Source organism: Bos mutus, chromosome 2, assembly GCF_027580195.1.
Source record: "Bos mutus isolate GX-2022 chromosome 2, NWIPB_WYAK_1.1, whole genome shotgun sequence".
Lineage (NCBI taxonomy): Eukaryota > Metazoa > Chordata > Mammalia > Artiodactyla > Bovidae > Bos > Bos mutus.
In genome coordinates this window covers 41004294-41020555 of record NC_091618.1, presented here as the reverse complement: position 1 = coordinate 41020555, position 16262 = coordinate 41004294, and the positions used below count along the sequence as shown (strand labels likewise).

The 16262-nt window shown below is 37.4% G+C and overlaps 1 protein-coding gene across 4 annotated transcripts in view; it reads left to right on the top strand.

Annotated features, from left to right (window-relative positions):
- The window catches only part of ADAM23 (ADAM metallopeptidase domain 23), a 194662-nt gene that overhangs the window by 124099 nt on the left and 54301 nt on the right, over window positions 1–16262 (top strand). For all 4 annotated transcript variants that reach the window (XM_070387704.1, XM_070387698.1, XM_070387689.1 and 1 more), the window contains exons 10-13: window positions 10312–10383; window positions 12672–12835; window positions 13875–13959; window positions 14720–14810. In XM_070387704.1, coding sequence (XP_070243805.1) covers window positions 10312–10383; window positions 12672–12835; window positions 13875–13959; window positions 14720–14810 — 412 coding nt within the window. The remainder of the gene's footprint in view (window positions 1–10311; window positions 10384–12671; window positions 12836–13874; window positions 13960–14719; window positions 14811–16262) is intronic.

Below are 16262 nucleotides of genomic sequence, written 5' to 3'. Positions count from 1 at the left end.
AATTGATAGACAAATTCTCCAACCCATGACTTGTGATTCCAATCTCTTGTTCCACGACTCTGTTAGGAAGATTCATGAAGCCATCAATCAAAGAGCAGATTTCAGAAACTGTACAAATAGGAAGCTTGATTAATTTAGAAAATTATATATTTTGAATTTTTTTTTTTATTTATTTTATTTTTAAACTTTACATAATTGTATTAGTTTTACCAAATATCAAAATGAATCCACCACAGGTATACATGTGTTCCCCATCCTGAACCCTCCTCCCTCCCCATACCATCCCTCTGGGTCGTCCCAGTGCACTAGCCCCAAGCATCCAATATCGTGCATCGAACCTGGACTGGCATCTCGTTTCATACATGATATTTTACATGTTTCAATGCCATTCTCCCAAATCTTCCCACCCTCTCCCTCTCCCACAGAGTCCATAAGACTGTTCTATACATCAGTGTCTCTTTTGCTGCTCGTACACAGGGTTATTGTTACCATCTTTCTAAATTCCATATATATGTGTTAGTATACTGTATTGGTGTTTTTCATTCTGGCTTACTTCACTCTGTATAATAGGCTCCAGTTTCATCCACCTCATTAGAACTGATTCAAATGTATTCTTTTTAATGGCTGAGTAATACTCCATTGTGTATATGTACCACAGCTTTCTTATCCATTCATCTGCTGATGGACATCTAGGTTGCTTCCATGTCCTGGCTATTATAAACAGTGCTGCGATGAACATTGGGGTACACGTGTCTCTTTCCCTTCTGGTTTCCTCAGTGTGTATGCCCAGCAGTGGGATTGCTGGATCATAAGGCAGTTCTATTTCCAGTTTTTTAAGGAATCTCCACACTGTTCTCCATAGTGGCTGTACTAGTTTGCATTCCCACCAACAGTGTAAGAGGGTTCCCTTTTCTCCACACCCTCTCCAGCATTTATTATTTGTAGACTTTTGGATCGCAGCCATTCTGACTGGTGTGAAATGGTACCTCATAGTGGTTTTGATTTGCATTTCTCTGATGATGAGTGATGTTGAGCATCTTTTCATGTGTTTGTTAGCCATCTGTATGTCTTCTTTGGAGAAATGTCTATTTAGTTCTTTGGCCCATTTTTTGATTGGGTCATTTATTTTTCTGGAGTTGAGCTGTAGGAGTTGCTTGTGTATTTTTGAGATTAGTTGTTTGTCAGTTGCTTCATTTGCTATTATTTTCTCCCATTCTGAAGGCTGTCTTTTCACCTTGCTAATAGTTTCCTTTGATGTGCAGAAGCCTTTAAGGTTAATTAGGTCCCATTTGTTTATTTTTGCTTTTATTTCCAATATTCTGGGAGGTGGGTCATAGAGGATCCTGCTGTGCTAAAAAAAAAAAAAAAGTTTCCCCCACCATCCCCTTTGTGTCAGGGCGGTAACCAGACACTGAAGAGACCAGTAAACAGAAGAAGTTATAACAGAGGGAAACGCCTTGGAAGCTACAGGCAATAGATTAAAACCCCGTGGTTACTACGGACTACATAGGAAGGGGCCTATAGATCTTGAGAAATATAAGTCGGACCAAGGAACTAGCCAAAAATGAACTGAACCCACAATACTCACAACAAAACCAGAGAAAGTCCTAGATATATTTTTACTATTTTTTTATCATTCTTTCTTTCTTTTTTTTTTTTTTTTTTTAATTTTTAGAAAAAAATTTTTTAAGTCCTCTATTGTTCCTTTAATTTTCACTTTTATAACCTATTACTTTGCAAAAAAAAAAAAGACCCTATTTTTTTCTTCTTCAGCAAACTTCATATATATATATTTTATAATTTTTTTTGACCTTGTTTTTTTTTTTTTTTTCTTCTTTTCTTTAACATTGTATTTTTTGAAATTCCAAACTCTACTCTAGTTTTTTAATTTTAGCTTTTTGGTATATGTTATCAATTTTGTACCTATAGTTTTTTTATAATTTCTGTGACTTTTTTTTTTTTTTCTGTTTCTTTCTCTTCTTCTTTTATATAACATTGTATATCTGAAATTCCAAACTCTACTCTAGATTTTTAATTTATGCTTTTTGGTATTTGATATTAATTTTGTACCTGTATTTTCTTTATAATTTTTGTGACATTGTTTGTTTTTGTTTGTTGGTTTGTTTTCTCTCTTTATGTCTCTTCTTCCTTTTTTTTAACATTGTATTTTTGAAATTCCAAACTCTACTCTAGATTTTTAATTTTTGCTTTTTGGTATTAGTTATCAATTTTGTACCTGTATTTTCTTTATAATTTTCATGACCTTGTTTGTTTTTCTTTGTTCGTTTTTTCTCTCTTTCTTTTCCTTCTTCTTTTCTTTAACATCGTATTTTTGAAATTCCAAACTCTACTCTAGATTTTTAATTTTTGCTTTTATGTATTTGTTACCAATTTTGTACCTTTAAGAACCCAATCCTCAGGACCCATTTTTCACTAGGGAGCGAGATTACTGGCTTGACCACTCTCTCTCCCTTTGGACTCTCCTTTTTCTCCACCAGGTCGCCTGTGTCTCCTCCCTAACCCCTCTCTACTCTACCCAACTCTGTGAGTTTCTGTGTGTTCCAGACGGTGGAGAACACTTAGGGAACTGATTACTGGCTGGATCTGTCTCCCTCCTTTTCATTCCTCCCTTTTATCCTTCTGGCCACCTCTGTCTCCTTCCTCCGTCTTCTCTTCTCTGTATAACTCCGTGAACATCTCTGAGTGGTCCAGTTGTGGAGTGCACATAAGGAAGTGACTACTGGCTACCCCACTCTCTCCACTATTGAATTCACCTCATCTCATTTGGGTCACCTCTAACTCCCTCCTCCCTCTTCTCTTCTCTGTGTAACGCTGTGAACCTCTCTGAGTGACCCTCACAGTAGAGAAACTTTTCATCTTTAATGTAGATGTTTTATCAATGGTGCTGTATAGAAGGAGAAGTTTTGAATTTATTTTTATATCTTTTAGAATGGGAAGCCTTGTAATAATCTTGTCTTTATTTATGAATAATAAAATAGTGCCCACCTTTAAAATATTGTTTTGTAGATAGAATATTTCTAATATTATTTATATTCTGTGATTAAGTTACCTTATTTAGATTACCAGTCTTTTAATGGTAAATCTTAGTAATTTGTTTTATTGTTATTATTAAAGTGAGTGAGAATTAGGCATGAATACATCTGTCTTTGAAACCAGAAAAAAGAACTATAATTCATTCTGATAAGTTTGGAGGGAATACATGTTACAAAATGGAAAAAAAAAGAAAGCCTTTATTATTGGATAATAATAAGGCCTAAAGTAGAAATATATTACTTAAGAAGATTTCTACTGTTTTTTAAAATTGAAGTATAGTGGGTATTCATTGGAAGGACTGATGTTGTTGAAACTGCAATACTTTGGCCACCTGATGTGAAGAGCTAACTCATTTGAAAAGACCCTGATGTTGGGAAAGATTGAAGGCAGGAGGAGAGGGGGACGACAGATGAGATGGTTAGATGGCATCACCGACTCAATGGACATGAGTTTGGGTAAACCCTGGGAGTTGGTGATGGACATGGAGGCCTGGCGTGCTGCAGTTCATGGGGTCGCAAAGAGTTGGACACGATGGAGCGACTGAACTGAACTGAACTGAATAGTTGATTTACAGTGTTTCAGGCATATGGCAAAGTGATTTAGTTATACAGATTCTCTTCCATTGCACATTATTACAAGATATTAAGTATAGTTCCTTATGCTATACAGTGTGCTTCCCAGGTGTCTCAGTAGTAAAGAATTTGCCTGCCGAATAGGAGATGTTTGACAAGCAGGAGAGGCGGGTTTCATCCCTGGGTCAGGAAGATCCTCTGGAGAAGGAAATTTCAACCCATTCCAGTATTTGTGCCTGGGAAATCCCATGGACAGAGGGACCTGGCAGGCTACAGTCCATGGAGCTGCAAAGAGCTGTACACGACTGAACAACCTAACAGCAGCAGTAGTGCTGTAGAGTAGGTTCTTATTAGATTTCTACTAGTTAAATAAATGCTGCTTCAGTTCAATAGAACTAAATAGATTCCTTTTCTTAGACCAACTTAGATTCTAGCTCATAATAGTCCCAAATAAGTGGGTCATTTTATAAGAATTTTTTTTTCTTTTGAGAGTTGTTGTTCAGTCGTTAAGTGGTGTCCAGCTCTTTGCAACCTCATGGATTGCAGCACCCTAGGCTTCTGTGTCCTTCACCATCTCCCAGAGTTTGCTTAAACTCATGGCAACCCACTCCAGTATTCTTGCCTGGAAAATCCCATGAACGGAGGAGACTGGTAGGCTACAGTCCATGGGATCGCAGAGTCGGACAAAACTGAGCGACTTCACTCACTCACTCATGTCCTTTGAGTCGGTGATGCCATCCAGCCATCTCATCTTCTGTCACCCCTTTCTTCTCCTGCCCTCAATCTTTCCCAGCATCAGGGTCTTTTCCAATGAGTCTGCTTTCCGTATCAGGAGGCCAAAGTATTGGAGCTTCAGCATCAGTCCTTCCAATGAATATTCAGGGTTGATTTCCTTTAGGATTGAGTGGTTTGATCTTGCCATCCAAGGGACTCTCCAAAGTCTTCTCCAGCACCACAACTTGAAGGCTTCAGCACTCAGCCTTCTTTATAGTCCAGCTCTCACATGACTACTGGAAAAACCCTGATAGCTTAGTTGGTGAAGAATTTGCCTGCAGTGCAGGAAACCTCAGTTCTATTCTTGGGATGGGAAGATCTGCTGGAGAAGGGATAGGCTACCAATTCTAGTATTCTTGGGCTTTGCTTGTGGCTCAGCTGGTAAAGAATCCGCCTGCAATGTGGGAGACCTGGGTTCGATCCCTGGGTTGGGAAGATCCCCTGGAGAAGGGAAAGGCACCTACTCCAGTATTCTGGCCTGGAGAATTCCATGGACTATATAGTCCATGGGGTTGCAAAGAGTTGGACACGACTGAGCAACTTTCACTTTCACTTTGACTACACAGGCCCTTGTCAGCAAGGGTCTTTTTAATATGCTGTCAGCTTTTTAATATGCTGTCTAGGTTTGTCATAGCTTTTCTTCCAAGGAGCAAGCTTCTTTTAATTTCATGGCTGCAGTCATCATCTGTAGTGATTTTAGAGCTGAAGAAAATAAAATTTGTCACTGTTTCCACTTTTTCCACATCTGTTTGCCATGAAGTGATGGGACTGGTTGCCATGATCTTAATTTTTTGAATGTTGAGTTTTAAGCCAGCTTTTTCACTCTCCTCTTTTACCTTTATCAAGAGGCTCTTTAGTTCCTCATCACTTTCTGCTATTAAGGTGGCATCATCTGCATATAGGAGGTTGTTGATATTTCTTCCAGGAGTCTTGATTCCAGCTTGTAATTCATCCAGCTCGGCGTTTCTCATGATGTACTCTGCATATAAGTTAAATAAGCAGGGTGATAATATACACCCTTGATGTACTCCTTTCCCAGTTTTGAACCAGTCTGTTGTTCATGTCTGGTTCTAACTGTTGCTTCTTGACCTGCGTATAGGTTTCACAGGAGATAGGTAAAGTGGCCTGCTATTCCTATCTGTTTAAGAATTTTCCACAGTTTGTTATGATCCACACAGAAATTCATGAAATGAGTGTTGAGAAAAGTTTTTTTTTTAAGATGTGCTTTATATGAGATGAAGATAGTTTTTGAATTTGAATACTTAATAAGGGATAAATCAGAATATGGATCAGGTTCTTAAATTTGTGTGTCAAAGTAAAACTAAACTAGAATAATTGTCATCTATTTAAAAAAAATGTTTTTGGCTGCATTGCACAGCAGGTGGGAACCTCCCTGACCAGGGACTGAACCTGCATGCCCTGCAGCAGAAGCATGGAATCTTAAGCTCTAGACCACCAGGAAAGTCTGACATCTATTTTTTAATATCTGGATGTTTACTATTGGGTTTTAGAATGTCTTCCCTCTGAGAGTGCTCATCTTACAATCTTTGTGCTACATGAGGCAACACATTTATTTTCATAACTATGACCCTCAGGTTGAAAATCAAGCTCTAATTTTAATTTTTTTCAAAAAGCAAATATCTTTTAAATAATTTTTATTGGAATATAGATGATTTACAATATTGTGTTAGTTTCAGGTGTACCACAAAGTGAATCATACATACAAGATATCCACTCCTTTTTAGATTCTTTTCCTATACAGACCATTATAGAGTCTTGAGTAGAGTTCCTTGTGCTATATTGTAGGTCTTTATCAGTTATCTATTTTATACATAGTAGTGTGTGTATGTCAATCCCAATTTTCCAATTTATCCCTACCTGCCTTTCCTTCCTGGTAACCATAAGTTTGGGGCTTCCCTGGTGGCTCCGTTGGTAAAGAATCTGCCTTCAATTCGGGAGACCCAAGGTTCGATCCCTGGATTGGGAAAAGCTCCTGGGTAGGGGAATGGTTACCCACTCCAGTATTCTTGTCTGAGAAACCCCAGGGACAGAGGAGCCTGGTGGGCTACAGTCCGTGAGGTCACAAAGAATTGGACATGACTTAACGACTAACACTAAATAACCATAAGCTTGCTTTCTACATATTTAACTCTGTCTGTTTTGTAAATAGGTTCATTTGTACCTTTTTTTAAAGATTCTACATGAGTGGTATTATGTGATGTTTGTCTATCGTCTGACTTATTTCACTCAGTAAGATGTTCTCTAGGGCCATACATGTTGCTGAAAATAGCATTATTTCATTCAAAAATCAATATCTTAAGGATTGTGCTTGTTCAGAAAGGAGAAGCAAATTTGACACTTTAAATGTAAATTATTCTCAGTGATCAGAAAATGTGAAAATAAATTCGTTCATAAATGGAGATTACATATTTTTCTTTGTGTGTATAATTAATTCTCATTCATGCAGGAAATAGAAACATTTTGCCTACATTTACTTTCAAGCATACCTCTTTAATTCAGAGTAACCTAATATTGCCTTCCTGAAAAAATGCAGATATCTTATTTGGAACAAGCATCATATATTATCAGTAGCTTTCAATTAGAAAAAAATCTCTCAATTTTGTGTAAACCATTTTAGCAGCAGGCTGGCGGAGTCTAATTTGTGAGCCAATTATAGCCTTGATAGGGGTCTGCAAACATTTCTTTGAGCTGCTTAAGCTAAATATTAATATAAATATTAAACACCTTTTTCTATTAGAAAACTAATTGAAATATTTTAAAGTGCATGAAAAACAAATGTTTTTCTACATTGTTACTATATCTTTATGTATAAGTCAATAGGTGAAAATATGTAACAATAACTCATATATTTCAGTTTAAGCCTCGTGGTTTTCCTTATCTAAAAGCCACTATATTTTACAGGGCTTCCCAGGTGACACTAGTGGTAAAGAACCCACCTGCCAATCAGGAGACATAGAGGTGTGGGTTCGATCTCTGGGTCAGGAAGATCCCCTGGAGGAGGGCACTTCAGTATTTTTTTGTTTTGGCCACAGGGTGTGGCATGTGGGAGCTTCATTCCCCAACCAGGGATCAAACTTGTGCCCCCATAGTGAAAGCCAGGAATCTTAACCACTGTACTGCCAGGGAAGTCCCCCACTCCAGTATTCTTGGCTGGAGAAAACCAGCTTCGTCGACCCAGAGTAAGCATTGAATTCCAGCTGTTTGATCTTGGAAAGTTATTTATCCTCTCTGAGCCTCACTTTCCACATTTATAAATGGGGATAATAAAACTTACCTCACTGACGAGGGCCAATATTTATTGTAGGAGAAATACTAATCATAGATCCCAGTAAATCCTGGGTACTCAATTATATGGAATTTCCAGTACATAAACCTAGTGGTCACTCTTTTCCCTTGTCATACTTGTCTTTTTTCCCAACAGCATTGGATACAGCTGGTTATTCTTTCCTATTTGAAATATTGTCTTCATCTTTCTGCTTCTATGACACAATAGGTGTCTCATGTCATTGGCCATTTCTTCTTAGTCTTTTATGTTTGGCCTTTAGAATTTTGAGAATGCCCCATAGCTTGGTTTGGGCTCTCTTTTCTTTCTATAACTTTCCCTCAAGTGACCACTTCCAGTCCTAAGTTTTTAAATTATATCATGACTTAAATTCCCCACTTTCAACTTTATACTCTAACCTGCTGAGTTCCAGAGTTCTATTAATGTATCTGACTGCCTACTTCAATATTGAGTAGACATCTCACATGTAACATTTATAAATCAGAACTCTTGGTTCCTTAGTCCTAAACTGCTTTTCCCCTAGTCTTTCTCATCATTTTAAATGGCACACCCCCGCCTCCACCTCAGCTATTCTAGTTCAAAACCTTGGAGTCATCTTTTACTCTCTTTCCTTATCTTCCACATCCTATACAGGTGTCCTATCTGCACTATTTTTTAACTTGGACTATTATAATATTTTCCCAACAGATCTCTCTTCCATTCTTGACCCTCTCTAATTCACTCCCCTCACAGCAGGCAGAGTGATCTTTCTAAAAAGAAAATGGTGGAAGTTACAAATATGAAATAAATAAAAACATCACTTTCTGATAGACTTTGAAGTTCTCATTTTTTAACTTGCAAGTCATACTTTCCATTTTCATTATACTATAAAAGGACATATCCCAAAAGGACAAATTAATGTTTGGAAGCAAAACAAATTAATTTGAATAGTTGTGTAACACTACTGCCCTAGAATAGATGTCAACTAATATTTTTTTCCCTTTCTTTTTGTCGTAAGTGCTTCTTAATGTTAGGACTTTTTTTAAGTGTTCAATTTAGTGGCATTTAGTTTTACATCCATTATCTCTATCCAGTTTCCAAATACTTCATCACCCACAAGAGATTTAATGTTGAGACTTTTGCTTTTACTTTTAAAGATATTTTTTGAAATTTTTCAGCTTGTGTAATTTGCTAGGCAACTTAAAATGCTGAGCTCTTTACAGCAACTTCTTTGTGCTAAGTTTAAAAACACCTGTTAAAATATCTCACTGTGTCCTCACATGGTGGAAAGGACTAGGGATCTCTTTAGATACTTTTTTTATAAGGCACTAATCCCATTCATGAAGACCTCATCCTCATAACTTAAGTACTGGTCAAAGGTCCCACCTAATACCATCATTTTGGAGTTTGGAATTTCAGCATAAATTTGTGGAGCACACAAATATTCACACCATAGCAAATAGTATAAATAGCCATAAATTAATGATGCTCCTAATAACACAATACTAATTTATTGCACATTTGTCATGGGTTGTCAGTATTCTCAGTATTATAAAAATTTTATATCAGATATATAAGCATTAAGACACACTCTTCATTTAAAAAACATAGTAACAGGGTTAAAGAGAATGAAATAAAGGGGTTCTGACAAGTTTATAGTGTAAAAATGGACAAAGGAGAAAAAAAGAATATTATGAAAAGTGCATTTTTTAATAATTATAATTGAAGTCAAATTTTAAAGATATGGTACATACCTTATTTGGTAGTTTTGAAGATGTTTTTCTTTTTCCTCAACAGAAGGCATGATCCCCCTGTGGTAAATGTCCTCTCAAAGCCATGTTAAGCTAAGAACTCCTTACTTACACTGTAGCCCTTCAGATGTTATGTAATTGTTCTATTAATCTACTTTATTTCCTTAAATGGTCATAAATAACCATAAACAACCATACTGTTGGCACATTTCATTTATACTTTTTGTCTCTTCTTTGACTCCTGAGCTGTCAAAAGCAAAAGGCTTCGTTTGGAGGAGGGATTCTTCTGCAAGGATACACTAAAATGTATGACAGATGCATTCCATAGTGTGGACCGAATCTAAAGTGTTGCCTAAGAAATCTTGATCTTTGTATGAGCTTGAATTCAAGTGAGAAGGGTGTCCTGTAGGGATTAAATTTCTTGGTCTACACTCTTTATAAACTGGTAAAGTCAAGTAACAAAAACGATTGCATTTGTTAGACATTGAGAGTGATTAACAGCTTACTGCTCGAGGGTGAAGTTTCTCACACAGAATCACTTGGCCCTCCCCGTTACCCAGAGCATCATGGGTATTTTTTAAAATAAATAAATAAATTAATGTTTAAAATTGGAGGATAACTGCTTTACAATGTTATGTTGGTTTCATCATGCGTATTTTAGACAGTTACACTTTTCCTGGTAACAGAGAAAGAAAATAAGAACACTGCTATGTCCAAACACAGCACAAACTGAATTCGGTATTTTTAATTCCCATTTCTACTCTTGCTGTCAGATTTCTGTTTTTATGGAATTTAAAAAATTTGTCATTAAATTATGGTTTGACAGTGACTGGTCTTTTCCTCCCCTCCCCGCCGTACCCCCTTCTGTCGACCCCAGTACAAGAAGTGTCGTTCTTCTCTCGCACATGCGAACAACTTTGCAAAGTCTGTGGTCAACCTTGTGGATTCTGTAAGTATCCTGGTTTTCTTCAACCTGTTTTTCCAAGATGGAGTGGTTTATGTCTCCATTATTGACTTGTTGCTTTAGTTGTTTCTGGGACAAAAGTAAAAACACTATCCTTAAGTTCATCTGGCTAAGAAATTATAGACTGGTCTGAATCACAAAGAACAGTGTTATCTGAGTTTCAGGGGATTGTCGAGTTAGTTATTCTTGGGATCCCAAAGTTGCATTGATGTTGCTTCTGGGTGATATCTAGATATTATTTTCACCAGAATCTATGGAGGAAAAAACGTAGAGAAAATTAGCTACAGAACAAAGTGTAAATTAAACTTGGCAAGTGAGGCTTTTGTTAATAATAATCAGCTGAGCTTATCATCTTAAATATATGGCAGAAAAACTAACAGATTGAGGTGGATCATGTTTGTTGAATATAGGCAGTACAAAATTTTTTTTAAAAAGAACCCAAATTTATTTTCTTAGTGTTCCTATGAGAATGCTGCAGACTGTATTTCTAGATGACAAAGTTAAGTGCAGTTCCCAAATAGAGCTAATTTAAAAGTAAAATATATATCTTCTTAAAAAAGGCTTCTAATCCCTAAATCATTCATATTGACATTGTTTTCCTCTTCTCATTCTGATAGAAAATCCGTAAGTGTGAATATTATTCATTCTGTTCCAATAAATAATTCAATTTAAATAGTCATAAATAAACAGCATAACATTTTTGTGTATTCTAATGTAAAGTTCTGTTTTGCAAGCTAAAATATATATATATATATTTATCCAATATTTATTGTATATTCCCTCTTAACTGGGAAAAACATTATAAATTGCTTAATATCTAAATGATACTAATTTTTTCCAAAGAACTGCCTTCTTTTTTGCCTTAAATTTAAACAGTCCTAAAGCCTGTAATCATCTAAACACTCATATAATACCTAGTAGGCACAGTTGGGCTTTCCTGGTGGCTCGGCAGTAAAGAATCCACTTGCAGTGCAGAAGCTGCAGGAGACCCAGGTTCAATCTCTGGGTCGGGAAGATCCCCTTAGTAGGAAACGGCAACTCACTCCAGTATTCTTTTCTGGAGAATTCCTTGGACAGAGAAGCCTGGTGGGCTATAGTCCATAGCGTTGCAAAGAGTTGGACACAACTGAAGCAACTTAGCACAGGAACGGTTGAACAGAATAATATGGGTAGAGGGTGAGAGAATGTCATATAGAGTTAAGATTGAAATTCTGAAAGCCAGTTATAACTGGGTTTATTAATTTTCTTTAATTTTGGTCCTTGTCAGTCTTCTCAGAGGATAAGTATAAGTGGATGTGAAAAAGAGACTATTAAACCTCACTTATCCCAAGCCCTAGCTGTTTACTTGGTGGAATCTTAGTGTTTGTCATTTCACCATGATTGAATAGAATCACATCTTGCAATGTATCATTTTTATTTTGAGTTATCATACAAGGTTCTGAAGTTGACCAACTATTTTTTCAAAGACATTACATTTAACTCACTCCTTGTTGTAAAATCATTATAGCATCAGGTTAATTTAGACATGATGGTGTTTCCTTTCTTCAGTGTGTTCTAAAGTCATCCATTATTTTCTTAATTAGCTTGAAAATAGGACAAAACATTCATCGAAATTGCTTACATGAGTGAATTCTTTAGCTACTGGGGCAAAAGGAGAGAAAGAGCAGAAAGTTACAGTTTAAATATTGTGAGTGATGTCACCCTGTAGTGAGAGGGACATGGGTAATATAAGTCTGCTCTTCCCTCTTTTTGGCCTCAAGTTGGTGTTTTTCTTTCGGTGTTATTTTACTTTTCATATAACAAGGATTCCGAGGACAAGCCAACCATGGTGTTACTGCTTGTCCAAGGATTTAGGGATCTGTTCCAATCCTGCAGGAATAACTGATCATATCACACGGACTCAGAGCGAGTATATCAGACTCCAACCTGTTATTCCCTGAGGTTTAGAAGGGTGATTTTGCTGAACCCTGATTTGAATTTACATCCATACTTTAGGACTGTGATGCCCTAGAGAGATGCTGGCTACTAAAAGTGCTGATTGGGGATTGAAGTAACTTTGTACGAGAGGCTGAACTTTGTGACTGTTCTTTCTTTCTTTTTTTTTTTTGCTCTTGAAAAAGAGAAAGGAAAAGAAGATTCTCTCTGATGAGCTAATTCTCACCTCATGTTCTCCTCTCACCTCCCCTCCTGTCCTTCCGCTGACTCTGAATCACTGATTGTGCATGTTTGACCCAGTGTTTTCCTCCTGCACCTGTCCTGTTGTCTACCCTCAGATTTACAAGGAGCAGCTTAATACCAGGGTTGTCCTGGTGGCTGTAGAGACCTGGACCGAGAGGGATCACATTGACATCACCACCAACCTTGTGCAGATGCTCCACGAATTCTCCAAATATCGACAGCGTATCAGACAGCATGCTGATGCTGTGCATCTCATTTCGTATGTATTCCCAGCCCTTGGCTTGATACTGATCTCTATCCGTTTATTCTGTCAGTTAGGTTATATATTAGTAAATCTATCCTGAACAAGATTGAGGTTGATTCCTCTGTTACATAAGAAGTACAGAAGTAGGCTGCCCGGTGTTGAAACAGTGGTTCCACAGTCATGAGATCTACTTTCAGAGCACTTCCCTCCCTTCAGACCTTCCATCCTCAAGGTCAACTCATGACTCAAGACAGCTGCTGACACTCCAGCCTTCATCACAGGCAATAGGAATGCCAGGCAGGGAGAAGTGTGAAAGGACCCTCCCTCCCGCTAACCCGTTGTAGTAGATTTCCTGAAAACATGCATGTATCAATTTCATCAACAAATCATTTACTAGATCTTTATCACAGTGGCCACAATGAGCTGTAAGAGAGTCTAGGAAAGATAGTCTTTTAAAATGAACTATTGAGTAAAATAGATGTTCCATCACTAAAGAAAGGGGATACCTTGTTTACATCTGATAAGTTGTTCACTTCTCTGCTGGTGGCTAAGCTGTTTTCAGATAGTTCTCTAAGGTTCTGTCCTGGGATCAAACCAACCGAAGTCCTTCTTCCTTCTTTATTCTCTTCTGTTACTCTTTGCTTTTCTCTCAGTGTTTAATCAGCAATTTACAATTGTCAATATTTTGTATAACTACTAGATAGTCTCTACTGAAAAAAATCAAGGACTGTGGTCTCTTTATCTTTGTGCCTCAATTTCTGTGCCAGTATGTGGTGCTTAGTTAGGTGCTCAATTGATTTTGACAACTGAGATTATTTAACATAACATTAAAGGTATTTATGATAACATACATTTAGAAGTATTTAAAATGTAGTTATTGGCTTCCTGAAGGAAGGTTGGTTTGGAGTATTCAGTGTAGGAGAATAGATGTATTGAAATTGAATATTAATAGAATAAAGTTGGAATTAATGGAATTAATTGGAATATTAATGGAATAAAATTGAAATATAATGGTCACTACATTGGTTTCCTAATAGCACTTATTTTTCCTAAGGCGTGTGACATTCCACTATAAGAGGAGCAGCCTGAGTTACTTTGGAGGTGTCTGTTCTCGCACAAGGGGAGTTGGTGTGAATGAGGTAAATGCTATCAATTTTCCTAAAGTAGAGCTTTATCTGTGCATCTGATTTCTTTCTTCCCTGTGGCCTAGTTTACATCCCTTCTCAGGCCTGTTTAGAATTATAATGACATTGAGAATATAGTGTAAGTGGTTTGTATTAGTAAACAGAACCCAAAGTGATCTTTGGTGTTAGAAAAGAGCTATTGTTTCATATCATAATGATAATTTTTCATATTTGTCAGACAGATACAAACCGAAGATTGGCCCAGAAATTTCTTGGCCTCTATAGATAAGTTTTTATAATCTTGTTAATCCTTCTGCTACGACTTTTTAAAGAATTATCTGCTCTTCTGCCCATGTTAGGTTTAACACACCGTCCAAGTAGAACCAACTAAATCTAAACCTTGGTCAGTTCCTGAATATATAATGGTACTAGATTATCCCAGTAGCCATCATTCAGTGGAGACTTATCTTGACAGATTTGTAGTAAGTTGAATTTATGCTCGGTTTGGTATGAAGTGAAACGGGGCACGGCCTTTTATGATTTTATGTTTCCATGTGAAAACATCAAGTTCTGAGAGATGCCATATAGTGAGAGAGGCTTTCTGCTTCTTGGGCCCAGTTGCAAGGAAGAAGTGATAAGGAGCGTATGCCGTCTTTTGATGCTGTGAGGCTCTACTTAGGGGACTGAGAAGATATGTGGTAATGAATAAGAAATAATAACTAGCTTTGTGCCCTCTCTCAAATGTTTCCCACACACTTTCAACTCTGAAAAACAGTATGGTCTTCCAATGGCAGTGGCACAAGTATTATCGCAGAGCCTGGCTCAGAACCTTGGAATCCAATGGGAACCTTCTAGCAGAAAGCCAAGTATGTACACTGACCTTCTTACTTTCATGTGCCATTCTGTCTGTATAATGCATGTCCGGTTAAAAAAGAAATATTTCTCATTCCTAAGTCATAATAGCTTAACTGTGGTGTATCTCCTTCCCCTAAACAAATGATAAAATGAGCAATTTAAGGTAACTCTTAATCTGTGTGGGTTGGAGAAATGTCCCTTTCAAAGTCTGTAAAATCATCCTTTCTCAGGGCATGATCAACTCTTTCTCACACTGCAGAATGTTGGGGTACTTAGAGGTGAATACTCAGCCTGTAGGGGCTAATCAGTTGAGTACAGACACAAGATGTCAGTGGAGCTCCATCACAAGTTCAGTTGGATCAGAAAAAAGGATCTGGAGTTAAAAGGAGCTTGAACCCTAATGAAATTTACCAACGTAGTACCATCATTAACATTAGAGAAGCTTCGGTATAGGCATCCCATCCTGGGGGCAGGTGATAGAGAATAACACTCCTCTACTGAGCTGGCCGGGCCTCGATGGAGTAGAAACAGCCACAAATCCCATCCTGTAGGAAAAGACAGCCAGCGACTACTGGATATCACTTTCCTCATTAACCGGAGGAGAGGCAGATGGAAAGACAAGTCTGAAATTCTAGAGGTGAGGTGTTAAAGGCCGACAGTAATTTGAGGGGGGTCCTTGAACATTTTAAATTTCTTTTAAAATCAGTATAAAATCCAACTTGGATTATATTCCTTCTCATAGCAGTACAATAGTAAAATATAATTTCTATTAATAATACACTTTTGTGGCAGAAGGCCAAAGTGCCTAGGAAGCATACAGTGTGATCCTGTGGAAAAAAAGACTGAGGTATTCACTCCAACTAGTCTCTTACCTAGCAGTTAAGTAGAAATCTACTCTCCTCTGTGAAAATATCAGATGCTAGGAATAAAGGTGTCCTTCTCCACCCCCCTCCCCAAAGAAGAAAAGGATAAATATCTACCTTAACATTATCCTATGCTTTATACCTTTTTGACTACTATCAAATAATTGTCATTAATGGATAGTGTTATGGAAACTTGAAATAAAATCTATATTCAGGGTGTCTTGATTCCCTTTAAGGGCCTATTAGGTCATCACTTTATGGGTACATTAAGTCTGGTGGCATTTAGCAAATCTCCACAAACTTTCATCTGTTAATTTCTTGCTCAGAGTGTTTGCTGTCCCAGAGTACGCATTAAAGGAGGTGATTCAGGTTTCACTGGCTGGCATCAATGCCCGAAAATCAGAAGGAGTAGGACCAGGTTTACGACCTTGTTTGAAAAACCTGGAACCAAGAAGAAGCCAGTGCTGGGGGCAGCTAAGAGATCTTACTGAGTCATATGATGGAGAAGGGTGAGCAATAGGGTTCATTACTAATAACAGGCATAGTTCCTTCCTTTCTAAAATTCTTTATTCCTTTGTGAATTGTTTGTTCAGATAGATT